Source organism: Tauraco erythrolophus, chromosome 12 (assembly GCF_009769465.1).
Source record: "Tauraco erythrolophus isolate bTauEry1 chromosome 12, bTauEry1.pri, whole genome shotgun sequence".
Lineage (NCBI taxonomy): Eukaryota > Metazoa > Chordata > Aves > Musophagiformes > Musophagidae > Tauraco > Tauraco erythrolophus.
The window spans coordinates 22528832-22543001 of NC_141476.1; the positions used below are offsets into that span (position 1 = coordinate 22528832).

At 37.9% G+C, this 14170-nt stretch overlaps 1 protein-coding gene across 2 annotated transcripts in view; it reads left to right on the top strand.

Annotated features, from left to right (window-relative positions):
- HDAC11 (histone deacetylase 11) overlaps window positions 1–13834 on the top strand; it is a 31216-nt gene extending 17382 nt beyond the window's left edge. For both annotated transcript variants that reach the window (XM_086618947.1, XM_086618946.1), the window contains exons 6-10: window positions 1356–1432; window positions 3174–3236; window positions 5317–5413; window positions 8485–8663; window positions 11882–13834. In XM_086618947.1, the coding sequence (XP_086475073.1) occupies window positions 1356–1432; window positions 3174–3236; window positions 5317–5413; window positions 8485–8663; window positions 11882–12124 (659 nt within the window). In that variant the 3' untranslated portion in view covers window positions 12125–13834. The remainder of the gene's footprint in view (window positions 1–1355; window positions 1433–3173; window positions 3237–5316; window positions 5414–8484; window positions 8664–11881) is intronic.
- Window positions 13835–14170: the final 336 nt, after the last annotated feature.

The window sequence follows — 14170 nt, forward strand, 5'->3', positions numbered from 1 at the left end:
AAAGGAAAAAAAAAACCAGAAAAAGTACTGGTTTTGTTTTCTCATCCACTATCCACCTGTATTGCCATTTTATAATTAAATAAAATATTTTTGGGGAAGGAAAATAAAGATAACTGGATAAAGATATGATATCATATATGAGGAAAAGTGTTTGGATTGAAGTAGTATGAAAAACATTAAGGAAAAATGTAAATGTAAATGTAACTATTTCAAAAAAATCTTTGTTTTCATTAAATCATAAAATAATTTTCACAGGTGTTATCATCAGCTAATTTATAGATTATACCAGATCAAGGGATTGGTTGATCTGCTGGAGAGCAGGACTGTACTAGTTAATGTCTATTTTTGGCTGCACAGTTTTTCCTGAAAGACTTGAATGAACGAATTGTGAAGAATATAGTGAATATAAATCTGCTCTCCTGCTCATAGCAAATAGCAGTGCAAACTATTGAGTCAGTATTTTGTGTCATGTAAGACAGCTTGTCGTTTTCATACACTTCATCCATTCTGGGATTTTTCCATTATTTCCTTATACACTTCTTTTACAAAGTGAATATCCAATATTAAAAATTAAATGGACATTAAAAACAAACCCAAAAGCCTGTCATATTTACTGTAGTATTACATATGCTTGTAATAACTTAACTTGTTATGTTACGACATACAATTTATGTCATATTATATAAGCTTATTAAGTATCTTGCTCAGGTATTTGTGGTGGGTTTCTCAGTATAAAGTTCTAGTTTATTATATAAAAAAAATATGTTTTGGGCAGGGGAGATCTAAGTACTTTTCTCATGTGAAGAGTGTGTGTGTGTGTTTTAGAGAGGAGTTATTTGTTTCTTCCGGTCTGAGTGTTTGCAAAAAACGATGGCATCTGCAAATAATGGTAACACCAGAGTTCTTTGTTCTGGTATTTTGTTTTGACCCAGTCTTCAGCATAGAAAAGAACTTCCCACATGTCCTTTCCACTGGCCCCATAATGTTAGTTATGCAACTGCAAGATGCCTGGGGGAGCTGAGCTTCCAAAGGAGTGTGCTTTGCCACGGAGGCACCGTGTGGTACGTGGGTGCACTTCTCAGTTCTTAGGCTGGTTGCTAGATGAAAGGGACAGTTCCCCTTCACCTGGGCATCTGCAGATCCTTTGTCTGACTGTCTGGTAGGCCACACGTAAGATATGGACAGAAACCCCGTGAGATGTTTTGTGTGGCTAGGTAAGGGTGTAACAGCTCTAGGCACGGTATGTGCTAAAGAGAGACAAGTGCCGGACATGTACATGATCTCTGTCTCTTTGCAAAGACCATCTGTGTTCCTCAGTATCTGCCTTTTTACCTCTTCAATGTTTTTACGTTTAGGGGGTGGTTTTCATCACTGTTCAAGTGACAAAGGAGGAGGATTTTGTGCATACGCTGATATCACGCTGGCTGTAAGGGTAAGCAGTACTCTTAAACCAGTATTTTCTACTGTTTGTGCAAATGGGACAAAAAATCCACACAGATTCGTAAGAACTAATTTACATTGTAATAGGAGAAAATGAACCCATCTAGAGATGGGTAGGAATAGGAAAATGGTGTGGTACTTGATGCTGCAGAACATATCACATATGCAGTATTATGAAGTAGAAGGAAAGGTTTGCAGGGATCAGAATTATGAATGTAAATATGAGCCACTACAAGTGCATTAATAATGTCTTCTTGAAAAAAAAACCCACTCAAAATCAAACCAAATTGACTGTTAATATCCTCAGTGATAATTATCCTGGCCTTGCAGTTGAACCTGAAAACTCCTCCTTAGTTTCAGTGGTTACAATCAAGACGAATGCAGAGACAGAAGTCCTCTCTGTGAATCAAGCTGCACTCTACAGTGGTTCAAATTCATGAATAAAAATGTGAATATCTCTAAAATAATCACTGAGTGTGAATGAATACATTTGGTATTCAGCTGTTGAAAGGCTGAAGCAAGAGCCTTCCGCAATTAGGGCTTATTTTTATCAAATGTACTATGGTATATTTGTATACTAGAATATTTATAAAGTATCAGTAATAACCAAACATAAAAAAGCTCTAATGATTGCAGAACACTGTGTGACATAACATCCTAATTTCTGTATGTGGTAATTTGCAGAAAAGTAATCCACAGTGTTCTGTTTTTCCTGTCATTAAAATACAGATTGAGAAATTATAGCGGGGACAATTTGTACAAAATCTTCGGGTTTTACCATGTCTGTATTAAAGACAGTAACTTCTCGAAGTTCAGACTCAAATAATTAAGAAATACTCTTTTTCTTCACAGACATAGAATAAGAAATTAATTCTGTTACTAAAAGTGACTTTAATGCCTTTAATGCTTACAGTCCCTACAGCAGGTTTTTCTAAGTGCTGAATTTTATGCTTACACAGTCGGATGCCATCCCAGTGTGCTGCTTCTCCCTTCCTGCTGATAAGCCTCACTCGTGCCATCGTTTGTGTCTCATGAAGTTAACTCCTCGATGTTTTGGGGCCCGTGCAGCTCTTGCTGCACCCTGTCCCAACCCACAGTTGTTGCTGTTGCTGGTTCCAGTCCAGCCTCTGACAGCACCAGTGCCACCACCAGCTTTATAATCCCTCGTTGGACCCATCCTTTTCTGTCTGGCTGGGGTGGGATGCAGAGATGCACCAGCTGCACCTGCGTAGAGCCAGTATTACTGCAGCAGGCTTTGTTCCTCTGGGGTCTGTGCCGTTATGCGGTGCCATGGGGCATGTTCCTCCTTGGCACAGTCCGCTTTACAAGTTCGTGTAGAAGGACGTGTCCTTGATCCTGTGGTGTGTCTGCTGCTTTGTGGGAGAAAGAGGAGAGGAGTGGAAATATTTCTTCCTTCCCTTCGCCGCTTTCTCTACAGGTTGGCAGATGCCCACACAGATGACTGGGAAATGCCTATTTCATGCATTTCATCCGGTGGAAATATATAGGGTTTTTAATTGTATAACCACAAGAATTATCTTTTTATGTGAAATAACTGGAGCTTTTGTAATTAAGAGTATTAGATTCATTTAGCCGTTTATTTGGTGAATGAAATGAATAGACACGTACTACACTCAAATCAGAACAGTAATGTACAGTGCAAGCTTCAAGCCTCCAATTTAATCTGTCACCTGACTTCATAACTTTATCTTTTTCTTTGCTTATGTATCCAGTTCTTATTTGAAAGAGTACAAGGAGTGTCTAAAGCCACAATTATTGACCTGGATGCTCATCAGGTGAGTAGCTTACCTGTATTCAGTGCTGCAGATGTTTTGCTCGAAATACAAGTGTGTGATAAAACCCATTTTTTCCTATTAATGGTGTAAACTGTCCACTCACAGAATACAACGTGAATCATAGATGGTGCAAGGTGTGAACTTGTTTAATTATTTTATGGTCCAAAGGCTGTTAAGCTAGTTAATGAAATTGAACTGAGTTGTAGCTCCATCATGTGGCTAGATGTAAAAATATTTTTGAGTTGCAGTCCTGATCTGAGGCATGACAGTGTCCAGAGTAGCTCAGTGTTCCAGAAAAAACAAGAATCTCTGAAACCAGAATGACAGTTAGTTCAGCACGCGTGATCAGTGCGGGGGATGAATTTGACCTTCAGTGTTTTAATGGAAAGTCTGGCTTCAGGCTAATGAAGTAAAGAATAGGATTTTCAAAATCAATCCTGAAAGGAGGGAAATAGTATTTTTAGAAAAGCAGTTAATGCACCGAAACTGTGTCCAGTCTGAAGCATTGAAGATAATTATTATGTGTAAATAAACTATTTTTAAGTAGCTCCATGGCAGTGAGGTAGCCTGATGGCTGCAAGTTTTCCATCTTCTGTCGTTTCTCTTATCTGCAAGTTAAGGCATCCTAAAATTACTATGAAATAAGGACGTAGATTGTGCAATGGAAAGATGTTTTGTGTTCATGATTCTCTTCAGCCATGTCAGGGTGATTCATTCATGATTCTCTTCTGTGTCAGGGTGTGGATTTTTTTGTGCTTTTTTGAGATGTGTTTTATTTTTTTTTAAGAACTTCTTGGAATGTATTTTGATTTTCAGGTGTCATGCTGGTAATCTCAGCGTGCACAGTAAATCACCCCTTTGTTTCCTTTCTGTGGGGAATGAGAGATGTGTGAAGTAGTAGCTCAGCAGATCCTTTTTAAATATGCAGATATTCTCATCTTGCAAGTGTTCCAATTCTTGGTGCATTGGCAAGCTTCACCTTTCGTAAGAAAATGGTTCACCTCGAGGCTCTCATATGCCTGGATTTCTGTTCATGAGCTGTTTATTTGTGGACCAAAGGTGGGTGTGGAAGAAATAAGTAGGAGTTGCCATTTTTTTAGCATGAAGAAATGCAATTCTCATGCTTCCCATTCCCTCTTTTTCACACACATTTACTAGCTTTAGCTCTAGGGTGGGTTCTTTTTTGTTTGCTTGCTTTGTTTGTTTCCAGGAGGGGAAGTTGTAGCAGAGATATAGCTTAACTGTCCAAGGACATAAATTATATAACTGAATTACAGAAGATACATCTCTGAAAATGTCTGTTTCTATAGTTTAAATGAAATTCTGTTGCGGGTAGGGGCTGGAGTCCTGTGTGATACGCTAATTTCAACAGAATTATCTTAGTGATTGCTGTGAAAAGATGATTTTTATACTAGTGGAAAAACGTCTAAATGAGAGCCAAAAGAATACTGTTTAAATTCAGAAATGGGAGGGGGAAATACTCAGAATCTGAGTTTTCTCTTGAGCAGCCGTCTGTCTTTACACCCAATACAATCTTTTTGTAGGGAATTCTTGGTGTTAATATGTTGAACTGTTGGGTCTCTAATGTTTGTAATTTTTCCAGGGATTACTTATCTCGCCAAGGCTTGAATTACCGGAAGAGCTGTAGCCTGCTTTATTTATTTATTAATCTTTATATAAGAATATGAGTATCCCTGTAGCAGTTGAAAGTGACTTTTTATTTTTTTGCACAATTGGAGAATGAGAGATCTATTTGGTGGTCACAGTTGCTTTTGTGATGCTGATGAAGACAGTTAGCTTCTAATTTTCTTTTATTTTTCATTATACATGCAATGAGATGTATGATAATTACCTTCACAGAGATATAAGGATGTTGATTTTGATAACCTGCAGTCTTCAGATTGATCCTATCAAAGTCTCCAAAACTCTGCACCTCAAAATAACCTTCAAGACTATAAGTAAGAGAATGACACAGGAGTTTTGAGTGTTAGATCTTTGTAGGCTTAATTACTCTAGAATTTGCAGATTATTTAGTTCTGTGTTAGTGTGCTAGGAATAGCTAACTGTGAATTTCCTTCAGGGAAATGGCCATGAGAGGGACTTCATGGATGATCATCGAGTATATATCATGGATGCCTACAATAGATATATTTATCCAGGGGATGGATTTGCTAAGCGTAAGTATATTGGAATTCATGTTCCAAAATGCAGATGACGTACTGAGTTGTTAAATAACTTTTTTCATTTATTAATAAGCTTCCTTGCAACAGCGTTAACTAGTTTTTGGGATTTTTCTTAATTTCACATTGAACATACGATTTTCAGTGATCACTGTGATATATCCCAATAGTGTTAACACTGTAGTGTTTTCCCTAACTTCTGGAATGAATTTCTGGAATGCAAGGTGTGAGTATTACGTGGACTTTATTGGCAGCCCATTCAAAAGCTCATGGTACGCTTAGAACAGCGAGTTAAGCAATCCTTTTGATTTGAAGATAACTGTTCAAACTTAGTCTTTCCCTCACACTAAACCTATAAAAGAATTCACTAAGGATTAGTTAATACTAATGTAAAAGGTTTCATGTTCTTTTGCAAGCTATAAATTACAACATATTTAGGTGTCATCTTTCCAGGAGAACTTGTTTTTAAGCATCTAGAAAACAAGATGCATCTGAATGTGAAACAAGTTGGGAAGCAAAAGGAAGTTTGTTGTTTGTTTATCCTTACTGTGGTGTGCCTGTTGTGTCTGGTGACCTGTCACAGTTAATTAACAGGGGTTTCATAATGGTTAAATCAGAATGCAAAAGCCCAAAGTTTGTCTGAACTTTGATTCTGTTACGCTGTCATTTATTACAGGCCTAATTTGTTAAGTGAATCATAGCTTACTGGGGGAGATGTTCTTCTGCTGTTTCTTTTCTTCAGTGACGCTGTCATTCGGAAAAGCCTGCTTAATTTGGATTCTTGGCAAGGATTAGCTGCAGTGCATTGTACTTCTGGCTTTTAACTAGTAAAGATTTTGAGAATTGTGGTGTATGTATTTCAAAGCATTAAACTAAAAAAAGACCGTTTAAAGCACATCTTGTCTGTAAGCAGACAAACTGCAAGCAAATGAAGATGAGTATTTTTTCCCCTGAGAAAAGCATCCTTTTATTCCTGTATCAAATGGCAACATTTCGAACAGATGGATTAAGACCAGAACAGAGTGAGCCCTTGTTAGCAGATCTGAAATCCTGACCTCACCCCTCTCCTGTGAAGCTGGGAATACTGGCATTCCCTTTCTACAGACGAAGCACGAGGCGCAGAAGGCTGTGGCCAAAGGCACACGAATATGTAGTTCCTTGTCGTTTGCAAAAGGGTGTCCAGATAGGAGTTGGGTAGCTCAATCCTTTAAACTCTCTCCTGCTAGATGACCAGTCGAAGATGAGATCAGAGAGGGCATCTTTTTGAAAGGAGGTAGAGGCTTGAACCTGAGAGTTTGAATCCTCAGGGTAAACTGATCACTGTCTCCCTGGACTTCCTCATTTTCTCCATATTTTATTACAGGAGTCTCTTCTGTCTATTTGTGTTTGTGTTTCTTTTTTTCCTCAGGCACTTCATTAGGAAAAAAAAAAAGGACTAGCTAGCATTGCCTAACGCTCAGCATAAGCGTATTGAGTCCCTAAGAGGAAGTAGTTTGGAATTAGAGAAGTTTAGGAAGAGAAAGGAGAAGATAGATGGGGCAAAGGACTAGTTCACTGAAGGGCGATCATAAAAAGTTGACAGCTGAAACTCAGAGTTCGGGCTTTAAAAAAAGTGTTGCTGCTGTTGGATTGAGTGTTATTTTACAGTTTTCAAAGCTGCAGAAGTAGATTCACTAACTAGCAAGAGATGGACAAAAGGTGTGTTCGTTCTAACCTACAGATCCATCACTGCGTCCGTCAGTAGTCCCTGAGCTGGGAAATAACTAGTCACTGTAATTCTGTATTTTGTGGTGGAGATAAGGACAAGAGCCCTGCAGAGGCATGGAATCTTATGCACAATCCTCTCAACTTCTTAATGGATTCATCAGAACAATAATTACTTGTTCCTTATGCTAATGTGTTTCCCTCCTCCTCTAAACCTCTATCCAGCTAGCAGATTCTTCACCCTGAAGAGGCTCTAAGTGCTGTTCAGAAAAGCACAGCTGTGCAGACTTATCTGAACATTTATATTACAATAAGAAAAGAATTCAGGAAAAATATCGTAAAGAAACAAAAATCTTGGAAACTAATGTTGATGCAATAAACTAAAGGAAAGAAAAAGAATACTTCATTGATGTTGAACAAAGATGGAAAGCAGAAAAAAAAAAACAGCAATCATGAGAATAAATAAGTATTTTTGTGTTGAATGCATTCATGCATACTTGGGTGCTGAATCCACGCTTAAGATTTAAGACTTCAAGTCATTTAATGGAAAGCATAGGGTAGGATGAGATGGAAGTCATACCTTGAAACACCTCTGACATAGGTTTGATTAATTCAGGTTTAGAGTTGCACATAACTCCATAAAAGCACCCAAAGTTAGGCTGTGTAACCTTGGGTATCTTTCCTCTAGCTTCTCAACCCTCCTCTTCTACTTGTAATGCTTTATTAGAAGCATTAGAAATAATTTGATTTAAATTAAGACTAGATATTTGCTCTTCTGGTGGGATTACAGAGTAAGAACACTAAATTGAAAATGCTTGGGGCAAAGCTGAAGCTTGTTATACATTCATAAAGCAGTTCACAGAAATTCATGATCCCTTGCTGCTAAGTTTTGAGTGTTGTGATAAAAATAAAACATCTTCATAATTTCTCAGTGATATTTATCTTGTGTTTTCCCCCAACTGTTTCCTCTGCAATATCAGTTCAGTGTTTTCTTTCCCTTATGCTTTATTTAGGTTGCTTTTAAGTTAATAATTTTCTCTATGATTTCTTTGCTGATTGTTAAATGGACATGGAGATAAGCTACTTTTCAATAACATTTTCCACTTGTGTCTCAGAGTATTTTTTTTTTTCCCCCTGCATCTAATTTTCTCTCTTCAATGGAATTTTTTCAAGGTCATTGTGCTTACATTTGCTAGGAAAACAAGTAGTTGAATGAATTTCTTTAATTCAAGGTTCTGTGAAAATGCAACGTATTTACAATATTTCCAGAAATGTTATCTTTTTCTCTTGCTTACCTAAATCTTGTGTTTTCTTTCAAACCCTGCTTTGCTCATTGAGTAACAGAGACATTTTTTTTTTTTTAGGTGCCATAAAACGCAAGGTGGAATTAGAGTGGGGTACAGAGGACGCAGAATATCTTCAGAAGGTACACACTCACGTGGAAGGAGCATTAAATGAATTAAAACCTGACATCATTGTTTATAATGCTGGGACTGATATTCTGGATGGCGATCCGTTGGGAGGACTGGCTATTTCACCTCAGGTTTGTATAATATTAAAACCCCAACAGACTTTCACTCCTCACTAGATACCGGAGGCAGTCCTGAGAGTGGGTAACTTGTCACTCAGGTGAAGGGAAGGTGCATACTTTACACTAAACCAAACCATTTTCTTGTTACAGGTACGTAAATTGCTCTTTCACTGTATGTTTTTTGTTGTCTCTTCCTGACTAAATACCATTGTTCTTCAGGCTCCTGTTCCAGTATCATTTGTCTTCTTTCTAAAATGCACTGATTGTGAACATCCAGGCAGTATCCAGAAAGGCATATATTTTCACACTTCACCTGACTCCAATTTTTCCTGTTTGGTTCTTTCTTTCTTTGTTTCTTCTACCCTCACATAACCCATTTTGCAATGTATTTCCTTTATCTCCTGCCCCCAGTATGTATCTTACGCTTAATTTCCTCTGTGGCACTCCCAGCTGTTTTAAACTGCTCTGCTGGTATCTTCCAGTTCCAGCAATTTTGTGCAGCCTGTCTATGTATTCTTAGCGAACGAACGGATTTTTTTTTTTCCTCTTCCTCATTCTTTTCTATCATTACCCTGTTTCAGTTCAGTTTACCTTCTCTCTCCTCAGTTTGGCACCAAATTTAAATTTTGATTTACTCTGTATAGTTTCGTAGAAGCCTTCACCTTCCAGATATAACAAGTCTGCTTTACTCAAAATTAACAAAAATCTATAGATCTCATAGTTCCTCCTTTTTTATTTATGAATCCTTCTCTGACAGCTCCTTGGTTCTGTCTGTCTCCTGTTTTCACATCTGTTTCTTTTTTAATGTCTACCAGTTTAATATAGAAAAGTGCTTTCTTGATTTGTGAGCTCTCAGATTCCCTTCTAATTGAGCCATGACTCGGTCTGTTCAGTTTTCATTCTGTTTTGCAGTACTTTAGTTCTCAAACACTTCCTTTTGCACAGAGCTCTGATTCCTTGCTGGGTTTTCCTGGCTTCCATATGCTTTTCCTCATTCTTAGTGTTTCTGTCACTGAGCAGCCACTTCATTGCTTTCTGACTGCCTGCAAAGTCCTCGATGCACTCAAGGTGGAATGAGTTGGGAGCCACTCTGAATCTCCAGGTTTTGTTTCCACAGCTCTGTAAAAGTCTCTAAGGAGAAAGGAGGAGCTGAGGGGCTTGGACTTGTTGGGTTTTGGCCTTGCAGAGGTGTAAGATCTCATTTGGTGGAGCACAGCATTTTGGAAAGCAGCGGCCACCAAGAGAAGTGGAAGCTAGTGTTAGATGGAGAATACTTGAAGAGTTGCCTTTTCAAAATTTTTTCTGCCATTTGAGAAGGAGCAGTGTTAATTGCCAAGAAGAAAGAGTTGCTGGAGCTTGTAGGGTGCTGTGTAGGGAAAGAGACAAAATGTAGAGATGGGGGGGAAAAAAAAAGTGAAATTATCCTTCTGGTCACAAGTAGAGATGAGAGGCAGAGTGCTGTTTCTGTGCTCAGGCAGTGGCTCAGGTGCCTGATGGAGAAAAGGTTTCTGTAGCTCAAGCCTTTGTTTTCCGAATTGAGGGCAGAGTTTCTTGTCTGTCTGATCTTACTGACTTAGATGTGAATAGCATATTCCACCAGGCTCGAAATGCCGAAACGGAAGGCGTTGAACCTGGATAATTCATCTCTTCAGGGTTCCCTAGTCCAGTTTTCAGTCCTGCAGTTGTAGATGTCATTCATGTTTTAAAATCTTGCTGCAGTGTTAATTCAGCTCTAAATGATGCCTCCTCAGAGTGCTGTGAGTCATAGTTTCGTGGTGCTTGAGGCTATAGCCAGCAAGCTTGAGGTGTAGCAGGTAAGTTCCTCTTTGGAAGCGGGAACTGTATCAGGCTGTCCCTTTCATTTGCTGTATTTTCTTCCTTGGTAACACAAAGGCTGGAATAAGCCCATGTGTTTGCCCCTCAGTTCTTCCAGGCTCAGCCACTAGAGATGCTGGAGCAGGGATGAGGCGGTCAGGCTCCTGGGAATAGTGTGACTGCTTCCAGTTCTTGTGTGGTGTGATGTTTGGTGCGTCCAGGGATGATTCCCAAGGAACGCACAGCTCGTTCTGTAATTCTGTTGCTTCCTTTAAGGATCTGTTCCTAATATAGTTTTTCAGTTTCCTTTGTCTTGTTTTTCAGTTGTTATTCCTTACTCCCATTGTTCTTTTACAGGGCTGTGTCAAACTATACAAAATCCATTACTGTTGTATGGTTTTACAAAATATGTTTTCAGCTACATTTAAATTTTTTCATTCCCTTTACCATTTGTTTGTGGTTTGATTTTTTTTTTTAATGGCAGGATAATATTTCTTGATGTATTTACAATCTTCCTCTAACCAGTCTGAGTGGTGCATATTCATTTTGTTGTAACTCTTCTGCTGCTTCCATAATTTTTTGTATTTGACTGCATTTTAATCCCTTTCCCCTTCTCCAGCTTTTGCAGGTATTTAAGTTTTGAGCTGTCTGTTGTAAGCTGTTGTCTATTATGTTGTTAGTCATCTTTTTTTGAGGAGTTGTAATGGGTTATTTATGCCTCCTATATATCTGTGGAACTCGCTACGTATAGTTTTTCCACAAAAGTAGATTTTAATTCTGTTCTTGCCTGTTTCTGAATTCTTTTTCCCAACATGTACTTATTTGAAACCCAGGAGACTTGAAGTCTTGTGTTGTACAGGTTCTTGGTCAGCAGTCTTTGTTATTTTTCAGTTCCATACCCTTCTCTATTAGCAAATGTTATTTAGAATTTATTTCCCTTTCTATGGATTTACCATTACTTGCATTCTGCAGCTCCCCCTTCAGCCATAGACTCTTTGAGTATTAGTTTTTATTAAAGAAATTGGAGGCTTATGATTCAGCTAGTGCTTGCGAATGTGTAAAATCTGATTTGAATTTTTGATTCTTCTGTAGGTTTGCGTAATCTTGATCAAGTTGCCGAACTTTTGTCAGAGGGTGCTGTGCAAGTCGAGCACAAACTAAAGCACTTTGAATTCAGGCAATCTTTCTTAGTCTTGATTGCTCACCTGTAAAATAGGGTGAACATCTCTGAAGTCTTCCTTTTTTTTTTAATGATTATGCAGGTAAACCTGCTAACAGGGCTTCTAAATGAATCTTTTATTCTCATTGTAAAATGTAGGGCTTAATCACTTACCAAGCATCCACTACTATAAATCCATAAACCATAGGCTAGAACTAATATATCACCTTTTTTTTTGTAACTTATAAACTTTCAGGGAATTGTGAAGAGAGATGAAGTCGTGTTCAAGGCTGCCAGAAGCCGCAGAATCCCAATCCTGATGGTGACATCTGGAGGCTACCAGAAGAGGACAGCGCGGATTATTGCCGATTCCATCCTCAATTTGCACAACCTGGGGCTTATTGACAAGGAGCTAGCAACCAGTGGAGCTGGAAATCCCAAGGTAGAACAGATGATTAGAGACTCTGCTAAAGACTTAACCAACTTGTCACTGCAATGACAAGTTACTAAATTTTAGGAAACTGCTTCCTGGTTTAGGAGCCGGAAGCCTTCATCATTGTCAGGGTTAATACAGCATATTTAAAAAAGACTCAACTTGCCAGTAAAATAACACAGTAGAGAGAATCTGCAGTCACAGAGTAACTGTGTCTAACTTCTGAAGCTATCTTGAGCAGAGGCAACAAATCCTTTTAAGCTAATTGAGACATATACTCCAGGGTACTGTCTTTCAGTTTATAATATTACTGTAGAAAGCTTTAATTGCTGCTCTTATTGTTATGGGTAGTCTTCTGTGTTGAAGCAACTATGCAGTTGTTACCCAAAGACTGTCCCAGACCTATTTCAGGTGATGTGGTTTGGACTGCGGTGCGAGAAATATGGACTAAACCTATTGGCGTTTTTTTTAGATACTGCATTTTATTTATTGCTTTTTTATTGAAATATTGTTATAAAAAGAGTTCTGTGCAGGCTTCAACTGTCAGTTTAATACTAAAGCTAAGTGCAATACTATAAAAACCAGTTCAGTTGGTAGGCTTTTAAGCCATATCCTATTAGAACAACAGTTCAGTAATTTATGTTTTATTCCTGTTGTTCATAGTGATGTAAATCGTACTCAAAAACACGTTGAGAAATAAATTATGAAATGCCTTTGACACCATATGCAAATGAGCCATAAGGGCTCAGAATTAACAGTCTGGTTTTTGCCTCTCGTAAAATGAGGCCTGCATATAAAAGGCAGTAGTTACTATGCGTTGTAAATCACAGAGTAAAGAAACTACGATAAAACGAAAATTAATTGTAGAGTTCTGAGAATTCTTGCAGAAAATATATAGAAATATAGGGTGTCTTTTATTATTGCCAGCTTGTCGTGTGTAAAACAGTGAAGAGGAAGTTTTGGGTTCGATTCCCCCCATCCCCAGCTAGTGCTGTGTCTTTCACTTGCTGAAAGAGTAGCGGTACTTAGAGTTGCAGTCGTAGTTGGTAACCAGGTTGCTCATATTTACAGATAAAAATACAGTGAAATTTCTACATTAAGTTAATGTGCTGACTTTATATGGGAGCTTCTAGGAGGACTTGGGAACAAAAGAGTGTATTCAGAAGCAACTCAGTACACTAACTATGAAGTTTGGCTTTATTGAAGTTGGTGTAGTTTGCATTAGGTACAGTTTGTAGCATTGGGTTGTAAACATACTCAACTGTATGTTTTGCAAGAGTTTTTTAACTTCCAAATACTCACTGGTTTGTAGTGAAGTTTCCTGTCATGTTTAGGTTTGAGCCTTTCTATGAAGGAACACCAACGTTTTCCTTGTAGTAGAATTGGTGTGTAAGCTATTTAAGGGATGTTTAATTCTAATTAGAATACTTACCTCACCTAGTGTTAATTTTTAGATTGATGGGGTTCGTTAATTGTAAGAACTTGCACAATTGCTATAAATATCTGCTTTAAGAGATTTGACATATTGCACTAATCTTGAGTTGCAACACTGTTGTTAAAAGCACTTTTAAATTTCTTACTAGAAGGACCATCAGAGTACGACTAATGTTGAGATTTATTTTTTCTATACTGTCTGATGTTACTGAAAGATGTTATTCTTTCCTATGATTTTTATAAAATTATAAAATACATTTCTATAAACTAAAACTGTCATAGTACCATATAGTCTTTTCCAAAACATTTTCTGTTTGTGTTAACATGTTTATATTATTTTCCCTTGGTGGAGATTAAAATGATGTTGAACAATACTGACTGACTTTTTCTTTTCACTTCACATGTATCTTGGCTGTCAAAAACTTCGAATGGAACAATTTATTGAAAGACAAGAAGATGGTTTTTTACATTTAAAATGTAACTGAAACTGCAGCGAGTCTTAAGGGTGAATAGTACAAGGTTTGTCAACAGCAGATGACTTCCCCGAGAGTTAATGTGTTGAGCTCTTAAAGTGAGCTTGGAAGTTTTGAATCCATGTACTTTTTAAGATGTCGTTATAAGAGGTTAAAATCACTTTCTGATTCCAAGTTATGTTCCATTACCTGTATTGTAACTCCT